This window comes from Eleginops maclovinus, chromosome 7, assembly GCF_036324505.1.
Source record: "Eleginops maclovinus isolate JMC-PN-2008 ecotype Puerto Natales chromosome 7, JC_Emac_rtc_rv5, whole genome shotgun sequence".
In the NCBI taxonomy this organism is placed as follows: Eukaryota; Metazoa; Chordata; class Actinopteri; order Perciformes; family Eleginopidae; genus Eleginops; species Eleginops maclovinus.
The window spans coordinates 16,443,018-16,457,195 of NC_086355.1; the positions used below are offsets into that span (position 1 = coordinate 16,443,018).

Here is a 14,178-nt window from a genome sequence, read left to right on the forward strand (position 1 = left end):
GTGGGCCGCGGATTGCTTTCTAGTCCGAATGGTGGTCCCTGGGACAAAACCAGTTGAAAACCCCTGGTGTAAAGTATTTAAATACTTTCAATGTATTCCACATATATATTTCACATCCTCAAATCTTTATTGTTGTTATTGTAAATATTCTTCTCTCTTTTTGCACTATTTTATTTATGTTATTTGCACCATGTATGTTGAGTTGTTGGAGGAGCACGAGACATAAGATTTTCATTGCCAACATATACGTTGTATGCTGTGCATATGACCAATAAAACCTTGAAACCTTGAAACCTTGAACCTTTAACAAAGTACGTCAATGTACCCTTCCAATATAAAGTGGAGTATATAACAATAAAATATTCTGTGTAATATGTGGAATATTACAAAGTTAACTAATAACCCAAGTAAGGTATTAAACATTTGTTTACCATTACTGTACTGAGTGAACTTTTAGAACAGAACAAGGCAAACCAAGTCTACGCTTGGTTATGCTCGACGTTATCAGCTCTGTAAAAAATAAAATATAAGAAATAAAAGTTGCAGCTTTAAGGAAATAAACAGAGGATAAAGCAAAATACCCTTGTACATTTAGTTGTTCCGTAAAACCGAAAAATTAAAATTTGCAAATATGTGCAAAACCAGCAAGAAAATAAATTGTCCGAGTAAACTCAGTTTGCTGCAGAAAAGTGACTTTGCTGTAGTGTATGCCTGAACCTAGCTGCTCAAGCTAGTCAGGCCTCGAGCTCTGTTTGTAGCTTGAAGCGAACGCCGCGGCCTCTTCTGGGGAGGAGAACCTCCTCTTTGTCCCGCCGTTGAGTGTTACCTGAAGGCGAGCCGGGAAGAGTAGTGCGGGCCTGAGAGAGAGGTTGTACAGTTCTGCCATCACCGTCCGGTATTTTGCGCGTTCTTCGGCCACCTCCGGAGCGTAGTCTTCGAAGATCTGGACGAGGTCTCCCTGATATTGTAGCTTTCCTCTCCTTTTGCGGGCCTCTCGTATGATTAGGTCTTTAATCTGGTAACGATGCAGTCGGATAATCACCGGCCGCGGCCTCGCTCCCGGCTGTGGTTTGGCTGTTAGCGCCCTGTGCGCTCGGTCAAGCTCGGGAGGGGACTCTAACATCTCCTCCCCGAGCAGTTCAACTAACAGTCTCGAGAAAAACATGGTGGGTGTGGGCCCCTCGATTGATTCTGGGAGGCCAATGATTCGGATATTATTCCTGCGGCTCCGGCTTTCCAGGTCCGACATCTTCGCTAGTAGCTTGCTGTTGCAATCGGCCAAAGTTACCAACCTCGCCTCCAGAGCACGAATACACTGATCATCTGACTCGGCACTGGTTTCCAGTGAGATGATACGTTGTCCGTGGTCTGACACCGTGGTCTGCATCTTTTCCAGCCTTGACTCCAGTGCAGCGAGGGAGTTTTTAAGATCCGTCGCTATGCTAGCTCTATGTTTTTCCAGCAGGTCTTCGATGCTAGTTAAGCATATGTTAGCGCAGGCACTCGGGGATTCATTCTCGCTCTTCTTTGACTGTTTCGTTGCTTTTGACATTGTTCCTGATGACTCGACGTTATACTGAGTTTGTAAAGTACTTGGGTCGTTGAGGCTATTAGAAAAATACGGGTTTTTGCAAAGTTAAGTTACGGGAGACGGAGACTACGTCGCTCTCACATGCTCACTAAACCGGAAGCCCTTATTATCTTAATTCTAACCGTTTCTCTTAAAACTGTTACTTACCTGTATTTAATTTTTATATATTTTTATTTTTATTTCTTATCCTTGTGTGAATCTACTGTTTTTCTTCTCAATCTGTTGCTGCTTAAGATCTTGAATTTCCCCATGTGGATTAATAAAGGTACATTTTATCTTATCTTAATATTTCCCACCCACTGACAGGTGCCATTCTAACCAGATAATCAATGTTCTTCACTTCACCTGTCAGTGGTCATAATTTTATAGCTGATCAATGTAATCTATGCTGGACAGATCTGACGGTTTTATCAGTGATATGTTTCAATTCCTAAGTGTGGTGTTGTTGTTGTGAAAGCTGTTATAAATACATGGTGTGGAGGGAAACTAGAGTCAGAGCTGAGGGCACAGAGGATCATATTACTCTGACCTCCTGTTGTATGCTGTACAGGTAAAACACTGAAGATTTAAACACTGTGAATATTTATTATCTGACCATGGATAATGATTCTGTTGTAAGGATTTTCACTCTCGCAGGTGTAAATGAGACAATGAATATCAGAATGGCTATCTTTTCACTAACTTTATTGTATTACTGTGTGATTTTGTTTCTCAATATCTCTCTCATCCTGATCATCATCTTGGATGAAAACCTGCATGAACCCATGTACATCTTATTGTGCAATTTTTGCATTAATGGACTTTATGGGACCACAGGTTTCTTCCCTAAATTCCTCTTAGATCTGCTGACTTCTTCTTCTCAAATCTCATATGAAGGATGCCTTTTGCAGGTTTTTGTCATGTACTCGTTTGCTTGCTGTGATTTATCTATTTTAGCAGTTATGGCTTACGACAGATATCTGGCTATATGTCGACCACTGCACTACCACTCTGTCATGTCAAAGAGGAGGCTCTCTCAGCTGATATGTTTCTCCTGGCTAACACCTTTCTGCATTTTCTCTGTTGGGGTTCTGCTAACTTCCAGACTTAGACTATGTCAATTCCAAATTCAGAAACTCTTTTGTGTTAATTGGATGATTGTTAAACTTGCTTGCTCTGATGTTGACACCTCTTCCATTGATATTCTTTCATATGCAACAATAGTCATTTATGTGTCTCATGGGTTTTTTACAATATGGACTTATATGCATATTATAAAATCTTGTTCAAGGTCCAAAGAAGACATGGTAAAGTTTATGCAGACATGTGTGCCTCATTTGACCTCTTTAATCACATTCCTTGTTGTAATACTGTTTGATTTGATGTATATGCGATTTGGCTCCACAGATATACCTCAGAGCCTTCAAAACTTCATAACTATAGAATTTCTGCTTATTCCTCCTATGGTTAATCCTCTAATATATGGATTTAAACTGACCAAAATACGAAACAGAATTATAGGTGTGTTGCATTTTGAAAGAAAATAAGCTTTTCCATTCAAATTCCACTCTGGTTTCTTTCTATTATTATTTGTTGTAACAGGAATCAAACAGGAATGTGTAAAGCAAGACATGAGTTGTGTATATATTAACTAACTGGAGCAAATATGGTGCCCCTGTCTTTGATTGTTTAATTACATTTAACATGACAAAGAAACGTTTAGATATTTGTCTTTGTGGAAAATGTACATAATGACTCAATTTCACAACATACGCTTCCTAACAAAATTCCTAACTTGCTCACTTCAGTTGTATGCAATGTAATATGAACTCATTTGTTGTTTTCCCTGCTCTTTTGTTTGTACGCCAGAAATTTGCTGTACAGCATCACACAAAATAATATATATTCTAATATTTGCACGCACTAGTTCTTATGTAATAATGTTGAAGATTGACATTTAAGCCCATTTCTGTGTTTTTCTGAATGAGGGAACACAATGGGGATTGATGATATTTCCCACTGATGAAAGCCCTTTTTAATTTGCAGTATTACTAAGTTGTTTCTGTGACCACATCCCCAGGAGAAATCACATGAAAACACAGGTTGAATCTCTGGGAAGCTGTTGTTGTGGCCTAATTGTAAATGTAATTATTGGAGGTTTTTGCACTCACTGCAATGCATAGCACATGAGTAAACACTAACAAATGGATTTTGAGTCCAGTAAAAGCTAATGCCCAAACATGTCTTGATTACCTTACATGTAACTAATTTTGCAATAAATGCCTACCACATATACATAATATTTTAAGCCATCTTAAAAATCATACAAATATGTATTTTATGTGCTTGTTTTCTGTTAGAAGAGGTTCAGAATAACTGTCATGTTGTTAGTCTCCTTAACTTTTATACATCATAATGCATATTACAACATCCTTGTTTATGTTACAGTGTATTCTTTTTTTGGGAAAACTCTCTACCACAAGTATTTGTAATTTTATTTTTGTTGGTGTCGCAAAAGACTGTGATTGAGTCAGAAATGTAATTACAAAATTTTCCTTCTTTAAGTAAAAGAGGATCGAGACGCCAAAACCTAAAATGTTTGGGTTTTAGGTCAAAACGAAGATCTAGTACTACAGCTGAGTGATCTGAAACTGTTATGGGTAAATATTGTACAGAAGTAGGTGAGGAGATAAGATTTTTATCCACTAGGAAGTAATCAATACGGGGAAAAGAGCGGTGGGCGTGTGAGAAAAAGGAATATTGACGAGAAGATGGGTACATGAATCTCCAGGGATCAATGTAGCCAAACTGGTCCATGAAGGTGGACAAAGTTTGAGACATCTTTGAGGGCGGAATAATTCGGGAGCTCGATCTGTCGAGAACTGGGTCAATGACACAATTCAAATCCCCACCAAGAATCAGAGTATGGGTGTCCGGATTGGGGATCAGGGATAATACTGAATTGAAGAAGCTGTGGTCATCCCAATTAGGGGCATAGATCGATGCTAAGACTACAGGCTTCTGGTATAATATACCGGAGACAATTGTATAACATCATCTTACCTCAAGAAGTCATCTCAGAGCCCATAACTCAACAAGTGTCATAATATGTTTTACATAACCCTTTGAACCTTTAACAAAGTACGTCAATGTACCCTTCCAATATAAAGTGGAGTATATAACAATAAAATATTCTGTGTAATATGTGGAATATTACAAAGTTAACTAATAACCCAAGTAAGGTATTAAACATTTGTTTACCATTACTGTACTGAGTGAACTTTTAGAACAGAACAAGGCAAACCAAGTCTACGCTTGGTCATGCTCGACATTATCAGCTCTGTAAAAAATAAAAAATAAGAAATAAAAGTTGCAGCTTTAAGGAGATAAACAGAGGATAAAGCAAAATACCCTTGTACATTTAGTTGTTCCGTAAAACCGAAAAATTAAAATTTGCAAATATGTGCAAAACCAGCAAGAAAATAAATTGTCCGAGTAAACTCAGTTTGCTGCAGAAAAGTGACTTTGCTGTAGTGTATGCCTGAACCTAGCTGCTCAAGCTAGTCAGGCCTCGAGCTCTGTTTGTAGCTTGAAGCGAACGCCGCGGCCTCTTCTGGGGAGGAGAACCTCCTCTTTGTCCCGCCGTTGAGTGTTACCTGAAGGCGAGCCGGGAAGAGTAGTGCGGGCCTGAGAGAGAGGTTGTACAGTTCTGCCATCACCGTCCGGTATTTTGCGCGTTCTTCGGCCACCTCCGGAGCGTAGTCTTCGAAGATCTGGACGAGGTCTCCCTGATATTGTAGCTTTCCTCTCCTTTTGCGGGCCTCTCGTATGATTAGGTCTTTAATCTGGTAACGATGCAGTCGGATAATCACCGGCCGCGGCCTCGCTCCCGGCTGTGGTTTGGCTGTTAGCGCCCTGTGCGCTCGGTCAAGCTCGGGAGGGGACTCTAACATCTCCTCCCCGAGCAGTTCAACTAACAGTCTCGAGAAAAACATGGTGGGTGTGGGCCCCTCGATTGATTCTGGGAGGCCAATGATTCGGATATTATTCCTGCGGCTCCGGCTTTCCAGGTCCGACGTCTTCGCTAGTAGCTTGCTGTTGCAATCGGCCAAAGTTACCAACCTCGCCTCCAGAGCACGAATACACTGATCATCTGACTCGGCACTGGTTTCCAGTGAGATGATACGTTGTCCGTGGTCTGACACCGTGGTCTGCATCTTTTCCAGCCTTGACTCCAGTGCAGCGAGGGAGTTTTTAAGATCCGTCGCTATGCTAGCTCTATGTTTTTCCAGCAGGTCTTCGATGCTAGTTAAGCATATGTTAGCGCAGGCACTCGGGGATTCATTCTCGCTCTTCTTTGACTGTTTCGTTGCTTTTGACATTGTTCCTGATGACTCGACGTTATACTGAGTTTGTAAAGTACTTGGGTCGTTGAGGCTATTAGAAAAATACGGGTTTTTGCAAAGTTAAGTTACGGGAGACGGAGACTACGTCGCTCTCACATGCTCACTAAACCGGAAGCCCTTATTATCTTAATTCTAACCGTTTCTCTTAAAACTGTTACTTACCTGTATTTAATTTTTATATATTTTTATTTTTATTTCTTATCCTTGTGTGAATCTACTGTTTTCTTCTCAATCTGTTGCTGCTTAAGATCTTGAATTTCCCCATGTGGATTAATAAAGGTACATTTTATCTTATCTTAATATTTCCCACCCACTGACAGGTGCCATTCTAACCAGATAATCAATGTTCTTCACTTCACCTGTCAGTGGTCATAATTTTATAGCTGATCAATGTAATCTATGCTGGACAGATCTGACGGTTTTATCAGTGATATGTTTCAATTCCTAAGTGTGGTGTTGTTGTTGTGAAAGCTGTTATAAATACATGGTGTGGAGGGAAACTAGAGTCAGAGCTGAGGGCACAGAGGGCCATATTACTCTGACCTCCTGTTGTATGCTGTACAGGTAAAACACTGAAGATTTAAACACTGTGAATATTTATTATCTGACCATGGATAATGATTCTGTTGTAAGGATTTTCACTCTCGCAGGTGTAAATGAGACAATGAATATCAGAATGGCTATCTTTTCACTAACTTTATTGTATTACTGTGTGATTTTGTTTCTCAATATCTCTCTCATCCTGATCATCATCTTGGATGAAAACCTGCATGAACCCATGTACATCTTATTGTGCATTTTTGCATTAATGGACTTTATGGGACCACAGGTTTCTTCCCTAAATTCCTCTTAGATCTGCTGACTTCTTCTTCTCAAATCTCATATGAAGGATGCCTTTTGCAGGCTTTTGTCATGTACTCGTTTGCTTGCTGTGATTTATCTATTTTAGCAGTTATGGCTTACGACAGATATCTGGCTATATGTCGACCACTGCACTACCACTCTGTCATGTCAAAGAGGAGTCTCTCTCAGCTGATATGTTTCTCCTGGCTAACACCTTTCTGCATTTTCTCTGTTGGGTTCTGCTAACTTCCAGACTTAGACTATGTCGATTCCAAATTCAGAAACTCTTTTGTGTTAATTGGATGATTGTTAAACTTGCTTGCTCTGATGTTGACACCTCTTCCAGTGATATTCTTTCATATGCAACAATAGTCATTTATGTGTCTCATGGGTTTTTTACAATATGGACTTATATGCATATTATAAAATCTTGTTCAAGGTCCAAAGAAGACAGGGTAAAGTTTATGCAGACATGTGTGCCTCATTTGACCTCTTTAATCACATTCCTTGTTGTAATACTGTTTGATTTGATGTATATGCGATTTGGCTCCACAGATGTACCTCAGAGCCTTCAAAACTTCATTGCTATAGAATTTCTGCTTATTCCTCCTATGGTTAATCCTCTAATATATGGATTTAAACTGACCAAAATACGAAACAGAATTATAGGTGTGTTGCATTTTGAAAGAAAATAAGCTTTTCCATTCAAATTCCACTCTGGTTTCTTTCTATTATTATTTGTTGTAACAGGAATCATACAGACAAACCTTGTTTCCAAAGAATGAGTAAAGCATCAGATGAAGTTTATACATAAAGGTTCTAACCAAAGCTAATATGGTGCCCTGGTTGTATGGTTGCTTTTAATGTTTATCCACATGTTATAATGACTCCATTTCTCAATATATTATTACTAACAAAACTCTATTTAGCTCACTTTATTTGTATGTATTGTGTTTTTTCTGCTCTTATTTGTAATGCAATCACATCTTGGGAGCCAGAAATTTGCTGTACAGCATCACACAAAATAATATATATTCTAATATTTGCACGCACTAGTTCTTATGTAATAATGTTGAAGATTGACATTTAAGCCCATTTCTGTCTTTTTCTGAATGAGGGAACACAATGGTGATGATATTTCCCACTGATGAAAACCCTTTTTAATTTCCAGTATTACTAACTTGTTTCTGTGACCACATCCCCAGGAGAAATCACATCAAAACACAGTTTGAATCTCTGGGAAGCTGTTGTTGTGGTCTTATTGTTTATGTAATTATTGGAGGTTTTTGTACTCACTGCAATGCATAGCACATGAGTTAACCCTACGTCTTCAGAGTTGGGGTTCATATTTCAATCAAAGCAAAGAAGTCCAGTAAATCTACACCTTAAACCTTTATTTGTAACCAGAACAAAACATCAAAGATTGCTCTTAACCTGTTCTACATGTTACTCGCTATACTGTGTGTCATTTTCAAATCTTTAAACTTTATGGCCTGTTTTTGCTCTGATGTATTTGAGGAAGTGTTTTGAAACATGTCAGTCAGGGAATACCGATGAAAAATGCAGTTTTCATTTATTTTGTCAAATCCAACCTTTTCTTAGGATGTAAGACAATTCAGACCTTGAATGAAAACTAAATAACATGTCACTGAAATATTCTTTACATCATAGCTGTGTCCCGATACATATGAGAAAATGTTTGTCCGTTGGTCAAAACTCATCTCCCATGTTAGAGACTCACTTGCTGTTACTGTCTAGGGTCATTTTCCCCTGCTGTGGCCTGGCTCCTTGGACCAGTAAGCTTCCCAGCAGAGCCCCAGCTGCAGCCCTGACAACTGACCTGGTACCTGTGGTCACCCTGGAGGCAAGTCAGCCTCGAGTTGCAACACTTGCTTATCTTTCTGTTTCTATGGACCCAGAATCAGAATCAATGTATCAAATAAAGCATGCCACCATCTGCACACAAAGCAAAATCCAGTGCACAGTATCAGGAAGTACGACTTGGCAATATATCATTAAATATAAGAATAGTTTTCAACGAAATAAACCAATATTGGTATTGTCATGATATTGTATGGTTGATCATTGGTGCCTTCACAAAAAATGTGATGAATTATTATCGGTCAAATGGATTTACTGACAGTGGGTAAAGGCAAATGATGGAAAAATTCTAGTAAATGTATCACTTAACATCAAATAACATCACTTTATTCCAATGCAGCATACAAAACCAGTCAAAAAGAGAAATAAATAACATACATACATAACTAATATCAATAGAATGCCAAGCCCTATCTTACAGAAGGAGGAAAATTGCAATAGATATGTAAGGGTAAGAACTGATGAAACAATAAACAAGTTCAGGAATGACCTCTTAAAAGAAGAGTGGAAAGGAGTTTATGTAGAAGAGGTAAATGCTGCATATGAGGCATTTCTAAAGATCTACTTTTCACTATATGACAAACACTGTCCGACAATGCTATGTAAACATAAAAAAATCTAGTTTCAATAAAAAGCCTTGGATAACAAAGGGCTTGCAAAATGCATGCCAAAAGAAAAATAAACTTTATAGAGACTTCATTAAATTTAGAAGAAAGACTGCTGAAAAACAATACAAGGTTTATAAAAAATAAGTTGATATGTATATTGAGATAAGCCAAAAAAGATTATTATAACAAGAAGTTAAAAGAAAATACAAATGATATCAAAGGCACTTCTAAACAATGTAATAGGAAATAAGCCTGTGTCCACAGGCCTGCCCAGTTATTTCATTAACGACAATAATAAGGAAATAAAAAACATGGATGAAGTGGCAAATTAATTAAATTCTTTTTTTCTAAATGTTGAGACTAATCTCACAAATTCTATAAAAAAACATGAGGATAAGCAAATAAAGAGTGGCTGGAGTGTGAGAAATAAAGTGTTGCAGTCCATGTTTCTCGAAGAAGTGAGTGAAATGGAAATGAGATCAATTGTAGCAAAATCCCAAAATAAGACATCATCTGATAGTGATGGGATCGACATGATTATAGTGAAACAGGCTATTGAGTGTATGACCAAACCACTAAGCTATATTTTCAATCTTTCTTTTAATACAGGTACTTTTCCAGACAGAATGAAAATAGCAAAGGTTATTCCAATTTTTAAAATGGGACAGACCTGTGTCTTTGCTTTCACAATTATCCAAAGTGCTTGAAAAACAGTTTGTACAAAAATTAAAGACATTTATTGAAAGGAATAATTTGTTGAATAAGAGTCAGTATGGCTTTCGGGCAAATCGATCTACAGCTGTAGCATTGATGAAAATAACAGAAGAAATTACAACAGCAATAGAAAATCAGAAATACACAATAGGCGTATTTATTGATTTAAAAAAAAGCATTTGACACTATAGATCATACCATCTTCATTTCTAAATGACATGCATATGGTCCGCGTGTAATAGTTCTAAACTGGTTAAGTAGCTATTTAGATAACAGACAACAATACGTAGAGTTTGCTGGTAATTCATCTGAGAGTATGAGCATTGAATGTGGAGTTCCACAGGGCTCGGTCTTGGGGCCTAAACCTTTTCTTTTGTATATCAATGACATATGTGAGATATCCAAGATACTGCAGTTTGTGTTGTTTGCAGATGACACCAATTTGTTTTGTTCAGGAGATGATTTAAAGCTTTTAGCAGAAAGCAAATGAAAATGAAATGGCCAAACTTAAAATATGGTTTGATGAAAATAAGTTATCTTTAAATTTGAACAAAACCAAGTTTATGGTTTTTGCTAATAAAAAAAAGGGTGAAAAAGTTTCACTGTCAATAGATGGAGTTTGTATTGAAAGAGTGTCTGAATTGAGGTTTTTGGGTGTGACAATGGATGACAAATTGAAATCACACATAGCTCATGTAAAAAAAAAAGGTGTCAAAGAATATTTCTGTTTTGGATAAAGCAAAGTATGTGTTTGATTACAAGGCAATGAGAATTATGTACTGCTCACTGGTTTTGCCATATTTGAGCTATTGTGTGGAAGTGTGGGGCAACACGTACATGAGTAATATAAATCCATTGTTTATGTTACAGAAAAGAGCAGTAAGAATTATTCATAAAGTGGACTTCAGAGAACACACAAATAGTCTGTTTATCAAGTCAGGACTTTTGAAACTTAAGGATTTAGTTGAGTTCCAGACACTACTAGTTATTTTCAGGGCAAAAAGCAAAGTATTTCCAGAACTAAGTAACTATAATTGACAGACCATCTATTTTGATAGTTTATTTATGTTTTGAGTAAGGGGCAGGCAAAATAAGATTTAATCTTCTCCCTGCCCCTTTTGGCTCATGGTAAATAAAGTTGTGTTTTGAATGTGAATTAATTTTCTTTTCATTTTTTTCTTATGTTGTGCACCATCATGAGCGGAACAAATAAAATGAAATGAAAAAGAAACGAAAAAAACAGCTGATTCAAATGTGTACTATTTTTTTTTTTTTTTTGGTTTTCTGGCTGTATTGGGACAACTGATTAGTGAATGTGTAAATTTAAGACTCTGATGTTTTCAGTTTTATAACAGTTTGGACTTCATTTTCAAATTGAGAATAAAGAAATTCAAGATCTGTTGAGCTCCTATCATGAGTCGTGACATTTGCTGTATAAATTCACTCTCCCCAAAGGAGATGTCTCTGTGATGTGCAGAGGGAGGAAAATCCAGATAAAACTGGAATGACTGGCAGGAGGACTGTTTACATCAGTGGTGCTCTAAGGTGATGTCTCTCATGTTGAGTACACAACATTAATATGCAGGCCTTATAATCTGCCCAGAGTATTCCCCATTGTTTCTTGTATTGCTGCTTTTTGCATTCTTCCTGTTGCAAATTTTCAAAAATCACTCCTGCAGCACAGTCAGTGTCTATCTAGAATCTAGATAGACAGCCCTGCACTTTCTAAACTGTGTTGGAGAATGACAGTAAATGATCATTTAGAATAACATCTACAGTTGATGAAATTACAATTTGGCTTTGTGACATTACTTATCAGACATTTCATAGAGTTATGTTGCTCCCTGGTAGACCACCACACACAGAGACTGGAGTACCCCTGATGTGCAATAACACTGTCTGTAAATATAAAACTTTGTGCAGTTTACCTTCCTGCAATTTCATGTTTATTTTTACTTTACATGTGTATTTACAATTGGCATGCTTTAATGACAACTTTTTTTACCATGGTGTAATTATCTGCTATTTTGTTTTTGTTATCAATAACGTGTGCATATTTAGTCCTTTAAGTTTTTTTTATATATAAGTCTTTTCTCCTCACGTTATCTGCACTATCTGCTGTTTTAATAATGTGAATGGGCCTGTTGCAGGAAAAATAAAGGATTTCTGATTCTGATTATATAATTATTTTGCAAAAATGTGAAAATTAGACCGTTTTTTTTTACCTTCTCATGCATCATGGTGTCTTTTTCCAACTCTTCCAGACTGTTGTGTTCTCCCTCTGTAACTTAAAGAGTTTGATTAAATGTACTTACATGATTACACCAGTATCCGCATTATTTCGCTCACATGATCTGTGCTGTGAATAAGTTTACACTCACTGGTTTTATCAGCGTCTCCATTCTGGCTCAATGGCATCGTGTACGTCCATTTTTGTTGTCGACCAAGCTCATTAAGTGACTTGAGATCACTGTTTTCCTGTTACTATTGTTAAAGTGTTCAGTTTTAGGCTCATATATGATCTGTCTGTTGTTTCTTTTATCTGATAGTGTTTCTGCATCCCTTCAAGTGTGGCCTCTCTTTGTGTTTTCATTTTCTTTCTGCAGCTGTTTAATTTTCTCTTCAAGCTCTTTCGCTTGTCTTATGTGATTCCTCATTATTTGTTCCAATTTTTCTTAAAGGCTGCTGTCTGTTGCTTGGGTTCCTTCACTCTTTCCTGAAGCGCTTTGTTTTCCAGCTCATCCTTTTGCTTTGCAACTTCAGTCACATCATCATTTGCAGCACATCTCTCACTAAGGCTTGTTATCGTTCTGTCTTTCCCCATGATGACTTGTTTGAGCCGCATGTTCTCCCTCTCAGCCTCCACTAATCTTCTGCTAATCTCTTCTTCATACTCTTTATTTTTCCTCTCTTCAGAGTTCCTTGCTGTTTTCAGAGTTTCTATCTGCTCATCTTTCTTATCTTTGGCTGTTTTAATCATGTCCTCTACTATCCTCTGCTTCTCCTCCACTGTTTGCCTCAGCAGATCGTTTTCCCTTCTTTCCCTCTCAAGCTGCTTGGCTTTCTTTTTGGAGCTTTGATCCAGCTTCCTGTTGCTTTCTAGGAGTTTCATAAAACTGTGCAACAACTGTTCATGATCATTTCCCACCTTTGTTTCTTCAATCTTTGCCAGCAGTTCTCTAACCTGAATGTCTTTAACCTTGTTTGAGTTATAGAAAATGTGATATATATTCCCACATTTGTCGACCAACCACTGCAGGGCAGGCCATCTCTCAATGTGCTCCTCGATGGATGCGACTCCCAGTTTGTCTCCCCTAGTGAACAGCACGATGAATCGAGGCTAGCCCCCAACTCCGAGCAGGCTTAAGTGCTCCTCTGCTTTCAACCGGTCAGTTTCAGGGAAAGTCTCATCGCTGCGTACGACCACCAGGACAGCATGGGGAATGGGGGCACACAGAGATGCGCTGTGGGTAATCAGCTGCTGTACTTCCTATGGAGTGTCCTCTGAGCTGTATCTCCCATGCCAGCCAGGAGCCTCAACCACAATGACTTGCTTCTGCTGAACCCCGTCTCTCTGTGCACTGTGATAACGGATGTATAGCAGGAAATAATTTCTCTCCAAGAATGGTGTTTCCAGCCGAGCTTTTCCCAACCTGCTTTGAGTGTTGAAATCGGGGGAGACTCTCCTTGCTTTGAATAAAAGAAATGCAGGATTAATGCAAAAATAGAATCTTAAAGAATCTCATGTTTGCATTCATTTTGTGTGCTCCCATAACTGGAAAGTTTTGTTTCAAATTGAACTATGCACACAATTCTAAAAATATGAAAAAGTGTATGTATAAAGAACAGAACTCCAGACTGCTAAACTCTTATCTCTTTAATTATTTATTTTTTTGAGTAGAAAAAGTTTTCCAGCTGCAAAACCTGCTGTTCTTCCTGCATTCAGCACGTCATTTGTATGTCAGTGGTGTCGTTTGTGGTACAAACCATGCAGGAAAAACTACTTCAGCATGTATTTCTCTGGGTAGCCAAGTCACACGCTCTAGAGGACGTTAAAAAACCAAACTTTCTAAACCTGTTGTAAGGAACACTGTAGTACACTGTAAAAACAGTAATGTTGATTTTAATTAAATGCATTATACGTTTCAACAGATTT

General features: G+C 37.9%; 2 protein-coding genes across 2 annotated transcripts; both read left to right on the forward strand.

Moving 5' to 3' along the window:
* The first annotated feature begins 2,187 nt into the window (after positions 1 to 2,187).
* Positions 2,188 to 3,117, forward strand: LOC134867443 (olfactory receptor 4B13-like). The gene has a single exon (XM_063888004.1). It carries the CDS (start codon positions 2,188 to 2,190, stop codon positions 3,115 to 3,117), a length of 930 nt encoding a protein of 309 aa, XP_063744074.1.
* Positions 3,118 to 6,652: 3,535 nt separating this feature from the next.
* LOC134867444 (olfactory receptor 7C1-like) lies at positions 6,653 to 8,651 on the forward strand. Its single transcript, XM_063888005.1, is given in 4 exon segments — positions 6,653 to 6,775; positions 6,778 to 7,060; positions 7,063 to 7,164; positions 8,578 to 8,651. Coding segments are annotated over 4 exon segments (582 nt in total).
* Positions 8,652 to 14,178: the final 5,527 nt, after the last annotated feature.

What these genes read in the sequence shown, in the direction of transcription:
- LOC134867443 (XM_063888004.1), top strand. Translation starts at nt 2,188, where the DNA reads ATGGATAATGATTCTGTTGTAAGGATTTTCACTCTCGCAGGTGTAAAT.